This window comes from Rattus norvegicus, chromosome 7 (assembly GCF_021556685.1).
Source record: "Rattus norvegicus strain SHRSP/BbbUtx chromosome 7, alternate assembly SHRSP_T2T, whole genome shotgun sequence".
Classification (NCBI taxonomy): domain Eukaryota; kingdom Metazoa; phylum Chordata; class Mammalia; order Rodentia; family Muridae; genus Rattus; species Rattus norvegicus.
Window position 1 is genome coordinate 15,530,326 of NC_141540.1, and position 14,574 is coordinate 15,544,899.

At 39.4% G+C, this 14,574-nt stretch overlaps 1 protein-coding gene across 3 annotated transcripts in view; it reads left to right on the plus strand.

The window, feature by feature from the left end:
• Positions 1-14,574, plus strand: part of Vom2r53 (vomeronasal 2 receptor, 53) — a 41,103-nt gene that overhangs the window by 7,621 nt on the left and 18,908 nt on the right. For 2 of the 3 annotated variants that reach the window (XM_087555939.1, NM_173131.4), the window contains 2 exon segments: positions 12,677-12,968; positions 13,319-14,125. In XM_087555939.1, coding sequence (XP_087412065.1) covers positions 12,677-12,968; positions 13,319-14,125 — 1,099 coding nt within the window. 3 annotated transcript variants of the gene reach the window in all.

Below are 14,574 nucleotides of genomic sequence, written 5' to 3' on the forward strand. Positions count from 1 at the left end.
CTCCTCCTGGGTGTGTTTGCTTCTTTTTGTTCTAGAGCTTTTAGGTGTGCTGTCAAACTGGTGACATATGCTCTCTCCTGTTTCTTTCTGCAGGCACTCAGAGCTATGAGTTTTCCTCTGAGCACAGCTTTCATTGTGTCCCATAAGTTTGGGTATGTTGTACCTTCATTTTCATTAAATTCTAAGAAGTCTTTAATTTCTTTCTTTATTTCTTCCTTGACCAGGTTATCATTGAGTAGAGCATTATTTGACTTCCATGTATATGTGGGCGTTCTTCCCTTATTGTTATTGAAGACCAGCTTTAGCCCGGGGTGGTCTGATAGGACGGGTGGGATTATTTCTATCTTTCTGTATCTATTGAGGCCTGTTTTATGACCGATTTTATGGTCAAATTTGGAGAAAGTACCATGAGGTGGTGAGAAGAATGTATATCCTTTTGCTTTAGGATAGAATGTTCTATAAATATCTGTTAAGTCCATTTGGTTCATGACTTCTCTTAGTCTGCATATGTGTCTGTTTAATTTCTGTTTTCATGATCTGTCCATTGATGAGAGTGGGGTGTTGAAATCTCCTACTATTATTGTGCGAGGTGCATTGTGTGTTTTGAGCTTTAGTAAGGTTTCTTTTATGTATGTAGGTGCCCTTGTATTTGGGGCATAGATATTTAGGATTGAGAGTTCATCTTGGAGGATTTTTCCTTTGATGAATATGCAGTGTCCTTCCTTATCTTTTTTGATGACTTTTGTTTGAAAATTGATTTTATTCGATATTAGAATGGATACTCCAGCTTGCTTCTTCAGACCAATTGCTTGGAAATTTATTTTCCAGCCTTTCACTCTGAGGTAGTGTCTGTCTTTGTCTCTGAGGTATGTTTCCTGTAGGCAGCAAAATATTTCGTCCTCATTGAGTATCCAGTTTGTTAATCTGTGTCTTTTGACTGGGAATTTGAGTCCATTGATGTCGAGAGATCTTAAGGAATAGTGATTGTTGCTTCCTGTTATATTTGTATGTGGATGTGAGATTATGTTTGTGTGCTTGTCTTCTCTTTGTTTTTTTGCAAAATGATTAATTTCTTGCTTTTTCTAGGGTGTAGCTTGCGTCCTTATGTTGGGCTTTACCATTTATTATTCTTTGTAGGGCTGGATTTGTAGGAAGATATTGTGTAAATTTGGTTTTGTCATGGAATATATTGGTTTCTCCATCTATGTTAGTTGAGAGTTTTGCTGGATACACTAACCTGGGCTGGCATTTGTGTTCTCTTAGGGTCTGTATGACATCTGTCCAGGATTTTCTGGCTTTCATAGTCTCTGGTGAGAAGTCTGATGTAATTCTAATAGGTCTGCCTTCATATATCACTTGGCCTTTCCCCTTACTGCTTTTAACATTCTTTCTTTGTTTTGTGTATTTGGTGTTTTGACTATTATGTGACAGGGGGAGTTTCTTTTCTGGTCCAATCTATCTGAAGTTCTGTAGGCTCCTTTTATGTTTATGGGCATCTCTTTCTTTAGGTTAGGGAAATTTTCTTCTATGATTTTGTTGAAGATATTTACTGGTCCTTTGAGCTGGGAGTCTTCACTCTCTTCTATACCTATTATCCTTAGGTTTGATCTTCTCATTGTGTCCTGGATTTCCTGTATGTTTTGTGCTACAAGCTTTTTGTGTTTCACATTTTCTTTGACTGTTGTGTTGATGTTTTCTCTGGAATCTCCTGCCCCTGAGATTCTCTCTTCTATATCTTGTATTCTGTTGGTGATGCTTGTATCTTTGGCTCCTTGACTCTTCCCTAGGTTTTCTATACCCAGGGTTGTCTCCATTTGTGCTTTGTCTATTGTTTCTATTTCCATTTTCAATTCCTTTACCTGTTAGGTTGTGTTTACCTGTAATAAGTTCCAGGATTTTTGTGTTTCTTCTCTAAAGGTTCTACTTATTTACTTGTGTTTTCCTGCATTTCTTTAAGGGAATTCTTTATGTCTTTCTTAATGTCTCCATCATTATCAAAAAATGTGAGTTTAAATCTAAATCTTGCTTTTATGGTGTGTATGGATATCCAGTATTTTCTTTGGTGGGAGAACTGGGCTCAGATGATGCCAAGTAGTCTTTGTTTCTGTTGCTTAGGTTCCTGCGCTTGCCTCTAGCAATTGGGTTGTGTCTGATGTTTTCTTGTCTTGCTCTTTCTGAGAGTGACTTGACCCTGCTGTAGGCCTGTGTGTCAGCACTCTTCTAGAACTGGTTTCCTGTTTTCTTTCAGCCTTTTCTGAGAACAGGTGACCTGATTTCAGGTGTGTTGGTGCTCCTGGAGACTGTCTTTCAGCTCTAGGCATGGGCAGGAATCCATGGGTCCTGCCCCTGATTTCTCCTAGGTCCTTGCGCCCAGGGGGCACAGTTGGTACTAGGCAATTCCCTTTTGGTTCTGGACTGTGGGCAGAGGATAGTCTCATCTGACTTTTCAGGAGTGTCCATACTTCTGAGGGTCCAGCTCTCTCCTCTGAGGTATTTTGGTGCAGGGAGCTGTTTGGCCTGTTCAGTTCGGTCCTGGGCACAGATCAGAACTATAGGTAATGACGGCTGTCTGTTCCTATATCCCTGTGTCCAGATGCACTGTGCAGTTTCCCCTTGGACAAGGGATGTGGGCAGAGGTGTGCAGAGGTGTCAGATTGCCTGCAATCTCAGGATGTCTGCAGTCCTGAGTGTTCAGCTCTCTTTCCCACAGGATTTGAGTGCAGGGAACTGTGGGATGGTATTAGTTCAAGACCTAACCTTTTTATTATATATATTTTCATTTCATTTGTTTTTGTAACCACAAGATATTTGGTATAATTTGTGGCTGTTGGTAATGGTGCTGTTTCCCTAATTTCTTCCTCAGCCTGATTATTGTTTCCAAATAAGAGGGTTACGGATATATTTTAGTTAGTTTTATGTCCAGCCACTTTGCTGTACGATTTTCATCATAGAATTTTTGGTTCGTTATCATATCACCTATGATTAGAGATATTTTGATATATGATGTTACAGTTAGGATTCCCTTAAACACCTCTCCTGTCTTATTGTTCTATCCACAACTCTAATTTCTCTATTGAATAGATATAAATATAGTAGACAGTTTTGTCTTGGTCCTGATTTTTCAGGAATTGCTGTATTGGATATAGGCTGTGTAACCTGCTTCTTTTATGGTTAAATATGTCACTTGCATTCCTGATCTCTACAAGTCTTTTATCATGACGCATTGTAGGATTTTCTCAAGGGCTGTTTCAGCATCTATTGAGCTGATCATATACTTTGTGTTCAGGTTGTTCATATTGTTGGTTACTTTGGGAGATTTTTGTATATTAAACTATTGCTGTATCTCAGAAATGAAACCTAGTTAATTGATCATAGTGGATGATATGCTTAAGGCTCCTTCAATTCGTTATCAAGTATTTTACTGGGTATTTTTGCATCTATGTTCAAAAGGGAAATTAGTCTATAATTGTTTTTATTCTTTGTGTCGTTTTGTCATTAAAGTGTCAGTGGAATCATGAAATTAATTGGGCAATATTCCTGCTGTTTGTATTTTGAGGAGTATAGGCCTTGTTTTTTCTTGAAAGTCTGGTTGAATTCTGCTTTAAAATCGTCTGGCCTTGAAATGTTTTTTTTTCTTCTTTTAATAGTTGGGTGATTTTAATGACTTCTACTTCTTTAGGGGCTGTAGGTCTATATATATATTGCATATCAGATTTTGATTTAATTTTGGAAAATAGTGTTATGAAGAAAATTGTCCCTTTCTTTTACCTTACCAATTTTGTAGACATGGATCTTTAATGTTCCGGGAACTGTTGCCTCTTTGGATTTCTTTGATATCTGTTGTGGTGTGCCCACTTAATTTCTGATATTGTTAACTTGTGTATTTTCTTTGTGTCTATGCATAAGTTTGGATAAATGTTTTTGTATCTTATTGATTTTCTTAAAGAATCAGCTCTTGTTTAATTGACTTTTTGTATTGTTCTCTCATTTCTGTCATATTAATTACAGTCCTGAGCTTCAGTATTTCCTGCCATGCACTCCTCTGGCACGTGCTTGTTTGTTTTTGTTCTAGAGCATTCAGGTGTGCTGTTAAGTTGAAAGTAGGCAATCTCTTCAATTTCATTGTGGAAGTGCTTAATTCTATAAGCTTTCACTTTAGCACAAGTTCATTGTGTTTCGTAACTTTGAGTATTATGTGCAATTATTTTCACAGAGTTTTAGTATTTAATTTCCTCATTTGTTTACACGTTGGTGGAGAAGTCATCCTGTAGAGCATTGTTTAGTTTCCATGAGTTTTTAAGCTGCCTTTGTTACAATCATTGTTGAAATCCAATCTTAATTAGTATTTGTCTGATCAGATATATAGGTTTATTTCATTTTTTTGTATATGTTGAGACATGATTTGTGACTTAGTTTTTGTTCATTTATTGACAGTTTCCAAGAGGTGCTCTGAAGCAAGTATTTTCTTTTTTTTTTATTGGATATTTTTATTTACATTTTAAATGTTGTCCCCTTTCCAGGTTTCCAATCCATAAATCCCTATCCAATCGCCCTTCATTCTACTTCTAGAAGGGTGTTATTGCACCCAACCACCCACCCCTTCCTGCCTCCTAGCCTTGATATTCCCTTACACTGGGGGTGGGGTTCGGCTCCCAAGGGTTTTCCCTCCCACTGGTGCCCAACAAGGCCATCTTCTGCTACTTATGCAGCTCGAGTCGTGTGTCTGTTCATGTATATTCTTTGGATGGTAGTTTAGTCCCTGGGAGCTCTGGTTTGTTGGTATAGTTGTTCTTTTGGGGTTACAAACCCCTTCAGCTCCTTCAATACTTTCTCTAACTCCCTCAACAGGGAGCCCATTTTTAGTTCAATGGTTTGCTGCTAGCATTTGCCTTTATATTTGTTATGCTTGGGCAGAGCCTCTTAGGAGACAGCTAGATCAGGCTCCTGTCAGCATGCATTAATGGGCATTAGCGATATTGTCTGGCTATGGTGGCTATATGTATTTGGGGAGGATCCTCAATTGAGGCAGGCTCTGAATGGCCATTTTCATAGCAGAATTCTTTATTTTTTCTTTCATACAGATCTTTCTCTTGCTTGATTACAGTATTTTATGTTATTTGTGACTATTGTGAAGGGTGTCATTTCCCTGAATTCTTTCTCAGCCTGTTTATCCTTTGAATAGAGGAAGGCTATTGATTTGTTTGAGTTAATTTTAGATCCAGCCACTTTGCTGAGGTTGTTCATTAGGCTTAGTAGTTCTCTGGTGGAACTTTTGCGGTCACTTAAATATACTATCATATCATCTGCAATAGTGATATTTTGACTTCTTCTTTTCTGATCTGTATCCCCTTGATCTCCTTTTGTTGTCTGATTGCTCTGGCTAGAACTTCAAGAACTATATTGAATAAGTAGGGAGAGAGTGGGCAGCCTTGTCTAGTCCCTGATTTTAGTGGGATTGGTTCAAGTTTCTCTCCATTTAGTTTAATGTTAGCTACTGGTTTGTTATATATGGCTTCTACTATGTTTAGGTATGGGTCTCGAATTCCTGTTCCTTCCGGGGCTTTTATCATGAAGGGGTGTTGAATTTTGTCCAATGCTTTCTCAGCATCTCATGAAATGATCATGTGGTTTTGTTCTTTCAGTTTGTTTATATAATGGATTACATTGATAGTTTTCTGTATATTAAATCATCCCTGCATGCCTGGGATGAAGCCTACTTGATCATGGTGGATGATTGTTTTGATGTGCTCTTTTGGGCCAGTAGCTTTTTCTGTTTTACATTACCTTTGATAGTTGTGTTGTTTATTTCTATGGAATCTTCTGCCTCCGAGATTCTCTCTTCTATCTCTTGTATTCTGTTGGTTATGCTTGTATCTATGGCTCCTTGTCTCTTCCTTTGGTTTTCTATATCCAGGGTTGTCTCCCTTTGTGCTTTCTTTATTGTTTCTATTTCCATTTCATTTCCTTCACCTGTTTGGTTTTGTTTTCCTGTAATTCTTTCAGGGATTTTTGTGTTTCCTCTCTAAGGGCTTCTACTTGCTTACTTGTGTTTTCCTGCATTTCTCTAAGGGAGTTTTTATTTCTTTCTTAAAGTCCTCCATCATCATGATCAAATGTGATTTTTAAATATAGATCTTGCTTTTCTGGTGTGTTTGGATATTCAGTGTTTGCTTTTGTGTGAGAATTGGGCTCTCATGATGCCATGTGTCTTGGTTTCTATTTCTTGGGTTCCTGTGCTTGCCTCTTATCATCAGGTTATCTCTGGTGTTACCTTGTTTTGCTATTTCTGACATTGTTTTTTCTGTCATACAGTCTTGTGTGTCAGGAGTGCTGTAGACCTGTTTTCCTCTTTTCTTTCAGCCAGTTATGAGAACAGAGTGCTCTGCTTTCAGGTGTGTAATCGTTCCTGTCCGCTGGCTTTGCTGTCCCAGAAGGGCCTGCCCCTCCTCTGATGGTCTACCTCTCCTTCCCATGGGATTTGGGTGCCGGTAGCTCTTTGATGGGGTTTGTTCAGATCCGGGCACAGTCTGGACCACAGGGCTCCTGCAGCTTGACTGCCCCTATCTTCCTGTGCCCAGAGGCTGTATCCCTCTTGGGATGTGGGCCAAGTTGGGCAGGAGTGGCAGTCTCTTCTGCCCTGCAGTCTCAGGATTTCCCACTGGTCTGGGTGATCAGCTCTCTCTCCCATGGTGTTTGGGAGCAAGGATTGTTGATGTTTTCTACGGAATCTTCTGCCCCTGAGATTCTCTCTTCTATCTCTTGTATTCTGTTGATGATGCTTGCATGTTTGACTCCTGATATGTTCCCTAGGCTTTCTATCTCCATTGTTGTCTCCCTTTGTGCTTTCTTCATTGTTTCTTTTTCCATTTTTAAATGCTAGAAGGTTTGTTCAATATCTACACCAGCTCACTTGTGTTTTCCTGTAATTCTTTAAGGGATTGTTTTGTTTCCTCTTTAAGGACTTCTACTTGTTTACTTGTGTTTTCCTGTATTTCCTTAAGGGAGTCTTTTATGTCCTTCTTTTTTTTTTCTTTTCTTTTTTTCGGAGCTGGGGACCGACCCCAGGGCCTTGCGCTCGATAGGCAAGCGCTCTACCGCTGAGCTAAATCCCCAACCCGTTTTATGTTCTTCTTAAAGTCCTCCACCACCACCACCACCATCATCATCAAATGTGATTTTAAATCTAAATCTTGCTTTTTCAGTGTGATTGGATATCCAGTATTTACTTTGGTGGGAGAATTAGGATCTGATGGTACCAAGTAGTCTTGGTTTCTGTTGCTTAGGTTCCTGTGCTTGCCTCTGGCCATCAGGTTGTCTCTGTTGTTAGCTTGTCTTGCTGTTTTTGACAGTGGCTTGACCCTCCCGTAGGCCTCGGTGTCAGCACTCCTGTTTTACCTTTCTCTTTCTCAGATCAGAGTGCTCTGCTCTCAGGCATTTAGGCACTCCTGGAGCCAGCAGGAATCAGAAGGGACCTGACCCTGAAAACTCCTTGTTCCCTGCTCCCAGGGGGCACTGCTGACACTAGGCAATTCCCTCTTTTGTCAGGAATTTGGGCAGAGGGCAGACTCCTCTGATTTCTCATGAGTGTCTGCACTTCTGAGTTTCCAGCACTCTCCCCACCAGATTTGGATACAGGGAGCTATTTGACTGTTTCAGTTCAGTTTTGGATGCAGACCAGAACCGCAGGTACCTGCTGCTGACTGGTCCTATATTCCTGGGTTCACAGGCACCATGCAGTTTCCTCTTGGGCCAGGGATGTGGGCAAAGATGGACAGAAGGGGCTGTCTGTCCTAGCTCTCAGTGTGTTCCGCACTTCTGGGTATTCAACTCTCTCCCCCACAGGATTTTGGAGTAGGGAGCTGTGGGATGGGATCAGTCGGGTGGTAGATTTTTAATACTCCTTGGTGTCTATTAGGATTTCTCATTTTGCTTTGATTACTGGGGTTATTCTGTAGTTACCATCTGTCCCAAAAAATTAATTTCTGAATTAAATGGTCTATACTTACCTGTGGGTATAAGCAATAATACTTTGAATTATGTTAGACATGATTCAGCTTTAAAAATCCTCATCCAGGAAATTTTCTCCAGTACCCATGTGTTCGAGGTTCTTCCCCACTTTTTCTTGTATTAGTTTGAGTGTATCTGGTTTGATGTGGAGGTCCTTGATCCACTTGGACTTAAGCTTTGTACAGGGTGATAAGCATGGATCGATCTGCATTCTTCTACATGCTGACCTCCAGTTGAACCAATACCGTTTGCTGAAAATGCTATCTTTTTTTCTATTGGATGGTTTTGGCTCCTTTGTCAAAAATCAAGTGACCATAGGTGTGTGGGTTCATTTCTGGGTCTTCAATTCTATTCCACTGGTCCATCTGTCTGTCTCTGTACCAATACCATGCAGTTTTTATCACTATTGCTCTGTAATACTGCTTGAGTTCAGGGATAGTGATTCCTCTGGAAGTCTTTTTATTGTTGAGAATAGTTTTTTTTAGCTATCCTGGGTTTTTTGCTATTCCAGATGAATTTGCAAATTGTTCTGTCTAACTCTATGAAGAATTGGGTTGGAATTTTGATGGGGATTGCATTGGATCTGTAGATTGCTTTTGGTAAAATGGCCATTTTTACTATATTAATCCTGCCAATCCATGAGTATGGGAGATCTTTCCATCTTCTGAGGTTTTCTTCAATTTCTTTCTTCAGAGGCTTGAAGTTCTTATCATACAGATCTTTCACTTGCTTGGTTAAAGTCACACCGAGGCAATTTATATCATTTGGGACTATTATGAAGGGTGTAGTTTCCCTAATTTCTTTCTTGGCTTGTTTCTCTTTTGTGTAGAGGAAGGCTACTGATTTATTTGAGTTAGTTTTATACCCAGCCACTTTGCTGAAGGTGTTTATCAAGTTTAGTAGTTTCCTGAACAAAACACCAATGGCTTATGCTCTAAGATCAAGAATCGACAAATGGGATCTCATAAAACCGCAAAGCTTCTATAAAGCATAGGACACTGTTGTTAGGACAAAATGGCAACCAACAGAGTGGGAAAAGATCTTTACCAATCCTACAACTGACAGAGGGCTTATATCCAAAATATACAAATAACTCAAGAAGTTAGACTGCAGGGAGACAAATAACCCTATTAAAAATGGGGTTCAGAGCTAAACAAAGAATGCACAGCTGAGGAATGCCAAATGGCTGAGAAACACCTAAAGAAATATTCAACATCTTTAGTCATAAGGGAAATGCAAATCAAAACAACCCTGAGATTCCACCTCACACTAGTCAGAATGGCTAAGATCAAAAAGTCAGGTGACAGCAGATGCTGTCAAGGATGTGGAGAAAGAGAAACATTCCTCCATTGTTGGTGGGATTGCAGACTGGTACAACCATTGTGGAAATCAGTCTGGAGGTTCCTCAGAAAATTGGACATGGAACTACCTGAGGGCCCAGCTATACCTCTCTTGGGCATATACCTAAAAGATGCCCCAACATATAACAAAGACACATGCTCCACTATGTTCATAGCAGCCTTATTTATAATAGCCAGAAGCTGGAAAGAACCCAGATGCCCCTCAACAGAGGAATGGATACAGAAAATGTGGTACATCTACACAATGGAATATTACTCAGCTATCAAAAACAATGACTTTACGAAATTCGTAGGCAAATGGTGGAACTGGAAAATATCATCCTGAGTGAGGTAACCCAATCACAGAAAAAACACACATGGTATGCATTCATTGAGAAGTGGATATTAGCCCAAATGCTTGAATTACTCTAGATGCACAGAACACATGAAACTCAAGAGGGATGATTAAAATGCAAATGCTTCACTCCTTCTTTAAAATGGGAACAAAAATATCCATAGGAGGGGATAGGGAGGCAAAGTGTAGAACAGAGGCAGAAGGAACAACCATTCAGAGCCTGCCCCACATGTGACCCATACATATACAGTCACCAAACAAGATAAGATGGATGAAGCAAAGAAGTGCAGGCTGACAGTAACTGGATGTAGATCTCTCCTGAGAGACACAGCCAGAATACAGCAAATACGTAGGCGAATGCCAGCAGCAAACCACTGACCTGAGGACGGGACCCCTGTTGAAGGAATCAGAGAAAGGACTGAAAGAGCTTGAAGGGGCTCGAGACCCCATATGAACAACAATGCCAACCAACCAGAGCTTCCAGGGACTAAGCCACTACCCAACGAGTATACATGGACTGACGCTGGGCTCCAAATTCACAGGTAGCAATGAATAGCCTAGTAAGAGCACTGGTGGAAGGGGAAGCCCTTGGTCCTGCCAAGACTCAACCCCCAGTGAATGTGATTGTTGGGAGGAGGGTGGTAATGGGGAGAGGATGGGGAGGGGAACACACATATAGAAGGAGAAGGAGAGGGGTTTGGTGGATGTTGGCCTGGAAACTGGGAAAGTGAATAACAATCGGAGTGTAAATAAGAAATACCCAAGTTAATAAAGATGTAAAAAAATAAAGAAGAAATAAAAATTAAATAAAAATATCCTCATCCAGCTCTCCTTTTAAAATGGTACAACACCAAGACTGGAATGTGGAATACAGTCTCCATTTCATTTTCACATCATCTTCAATGAATTAGTCTCTTTCCAAAGTATATTTCCAACAAGAAAAAAAAAGAAACATTTTATTGTGCTTTTAATATTTTCGTTATACATACAGGAACTATAGTTCCACCAATAAAGAACAATTTTACAAAATTTAAGAATAATGAAGCCTAAGAACACTGCCCCATTTCTTGTGGGATTGAAAGCTCATAAACCCCACTCTGGAAATCAGTCTGGTGTTTCCTCAGAAAACTCAGCATAGAACTACCTGAGGACCCAGACATATCACTCATATGCATACACTCAAAAGATGCCCCAACATATAACAAGGACACATGATCCACTATGTTCATAGCATCCTTATTTATAATAGCCAGAACCTGGAAAGAACCCAAATGCCCTTTAACAGAGGAATGGATACAGAAAATGTTGTATATTTACACAATATAGTACTACTCAGCTATTAAACAGAATGATTACATGAAAGTCTTAGGCAAATGGATTGAATATCATCCTGAGTGAGATGACCCAGTCACAAAAGAACTCACATGGTATGCACTCACTGATAATTGATATTAGCCCAAAAGCTTGGAAACAATACCCAAGAAACAATTCATGGACCATATTAAGCTCAAGAAGAAGAAAAACCAAATTGTGGATGCTTTAATCCTTTTTAGAAGGGAGAACCAAATACTCACAGGAGGAAATACAGGGACAAGGAATGGAGCAGGGACTAAAGAAAATGTCATCCTGAGTCTTCCCCACAGGAAAATCCATTCCATATGCAGCCACCAAACTCAGTCACTATTGCTGATGCCAAGAAGTGCTCCTTGACAGGAGACTGATATGAATGTCTCCTGAGAGGCTCTGCCAGAACCTTCCTGACAGATGAAGTTGCTTGTAGCTAACCATTGGACTGAGCATGGGGACCCCAAAGGGGGAGATAGAGAAATGACTGAAGGAGCTGAATGGGTTTGCAATCCCATAGGTTGAACAACAGTATTAACTTACCAGACCCCCCAGTAACTAAACCACCAACCAAAGAATACATATGGAGGGACCCATGGCTCTAGCCACATATGTAGCCTAGGATAGCATTGTTTGGCATCAACAGAGGAGAAGCCCTTGGTCCTGTGAAAGCTTGCTTCCCTAGTGTATGGAAATGCCAGGGCGTTGAGGTGGGAGTGTGTGGGTTGGAATGGGAGCATCTTCTTAGAAGAGGAGAAGTGGTAAGGAGGTATGTGGGACTGGGAAAGGAGATAACATTTGAAATGTAAAAACATAAAAATATTCAAAAAAGAATAATGAAGCCTTCCTTTTTGATCATTATACATTGAAGTTATAATTGTCTCCATATATATGTGTCAATTTACCTTCCGAAGTATAATTCTATAATTATTCACTAGATAACATTATTGTAAAAGTTATGGAATGCTACAGCAAAGAAAATTATTGCAATACATGTGATAACGTGAGTTCAGATTCACAGAGATCACATCACACTGGGAATGGCATTACCCAGTTATTTAGAAGTATTCTTACAATGAGATGGGAAGATGATATGGAAAACTCCAAGAATCTCCCATGACATATATAAAGGTGACAACAAAGACATATAATCTCAAGACGGCTAAAAACAAGGCCAAGATAGGACGTTTTCTTTTGCATTTGATGAACAAGCATTGAACTATGTTGCCCACAGCAGATGTATATCTAACTGCACCAGAGACAGAAATACTGCCTCAAATAAAAAGTATGATGGCTTAATGTTGTCACAATTGTTTTACAAACTGGAGGCTGAAAGACAATAAGAGTGGATAATTTTTGAAGATGTCTACTTCATTTAATGGTAGAATAATACATTTCCACATCCAGAAGTTAGAGATGCGGGTCTAAAAAATAACAATTATTACTTTTCAGTATTTCATAAACTACAAATATTATGTAGCACAATATTTACATTGAAAGAATTTTTTGGTAGACATAAAAGTGTGCTTTCTAAGCAAAGAAACTTTCAGATTATCAAAGCCATTGCACTATAGTTGTAGGGACAATTATTATGAGTTCCCTATATGAATGCTGTGGTATTTCTTTGCAGGATAAATGCACAAATGTACCAACTTGTTTTGGCCATGATATTTGCGATCAATGAGATCAATGTGAAGTCCCATATTTTACCAAACACCTCTCTGGGACTTGAGATTTATAATCTGCCATATTTTGAACGGAATATTCTGAGGAGTGCACTATCTTGGCTCACAGGCTTGAGCAAATTCATTCCTAATTACACCTGCAGAAAGGATAGCAAATCAGCTGCTGCACTTACTGGAATATCACGGAAAACATCTGAGACCTTTGGGACTTTGTTGGACATTTACAAATTTCCTCAGGTGAGTTCAAGTCATGTGAGTGATGGGCAGCCAGGTCTGTTTCTCAGATACCTCCTGTGTGCAAAACCAAAAGGAGAGAGTTTGATTATGTGCTGTGAGAGAGACAGAGATACATTCTTTTCTTTCTCCATTTGCTTTTGAATACAGTAGGAATGATGAACGGTACACAAGGTATTTTGAAACCTTGAGACTTTTCAGTAATTTACTGAAAACACTTAAGAAGTGGGATTTGACATTAAGGAATAGTGAGCATAATTTAAACTTCAAAACTTAAAATCTGTTTTCTTAAGACTAAGCATGTTTTAATGGCAATTCTTGTTCTCCTTTTGAAAAGACTGTATTTCTTTCAGCTTAATTTTGGGCCGTGTGATCCTGTTCAGATAGGCAGAAACCAGTTTCCATCTGTGTACCAGGTGGCCCCCAAAGACACACCTCTGTTCTGTGGTATCACCTCTTTGATGCTTCATTTCAACTGGACCTGGGTGGGACTGCTAATCACAGATGACAACAGAGGTTCTCAGTTTCTATCAGAGTTAAGAAAGGAGCTGGACAAGAATAAAATCTGCATAGCCTTTGTGGAAACAGTAATATTTTTGGGGGAATCATTGCATTGTCCGCTAACCCACAATCAGATGCAGACTCTAGAGTCATCAGCAAATGTGATTATAGTTTATGGACATTTTGCTTTTCAATTAATTGTAATACAAAGTAAACACAGAAAGTATGAAATGAAAAAGATTTGGGTCATAACCTCAAAATGGGTTGGCCAAAAAATTGAACAATATACCATGTTAGAATTGGCCCATGGCACTCTCACTTTCTCACCCCATCATGGGGAGATTTCTGATTTCACAAATTTTATGCAGGAAGTCACCCCTATCAAGTATCCAGAAGACATTTTTCTTCACATCTTGTGGAACCAGTATTTCAATTGTCCACTTTTGCATTCTGAGTGTAAAATCTTTGAAAACTGTATACCCAATGCCTCTTTGGAATTGTTGCCAGGGGGTGTTTTTGAGCTAGTCATGACTGAAGAGAGTTACAATGTGTACAATGCTGTGTATGCAGTGGCCCACAGTCTCCATGAGAAGGCTCTCCATCAAGTAGAAATTCAACCACAGGATAATAAAGATAGGACTATATTATTTCCTTGGCAGGTAATGTGCCTTTAATTGTATTTTAACAGCAATGACATGACATCAGATGCTTTAAAAGCTCTCAAACTAGTTATGATTATTTCTTATTGTCCATTTAATGATCTATAAGTGGTAGTATACATTTCAGTGCTAAGATATCAGTGTACTTTAATGTCTATGTACATGATGAGTGGATCTACAGAAAACTTCACTCAACAGAATAATTCTGCTTTTGGTAACAACTGCAAAAATATTTCTTGGTAATTTCTAAGTAGGAAAAACCCAAACTTTCATGGTTGTACCTAGCTCTGCAGAGATTTGATGTCCTAGGGTGGTGAACACTCATGAAGTTTCCACCTTCAGAAGAGAAGGCAATGGCAATGAGGTGGAGGGGTTGTGCAAGAGTGAAACTGGAAGGAAGAGCTGCAATTAAGGTGAAACTGAATAAAAAATTAAAATGAATAAGAAAA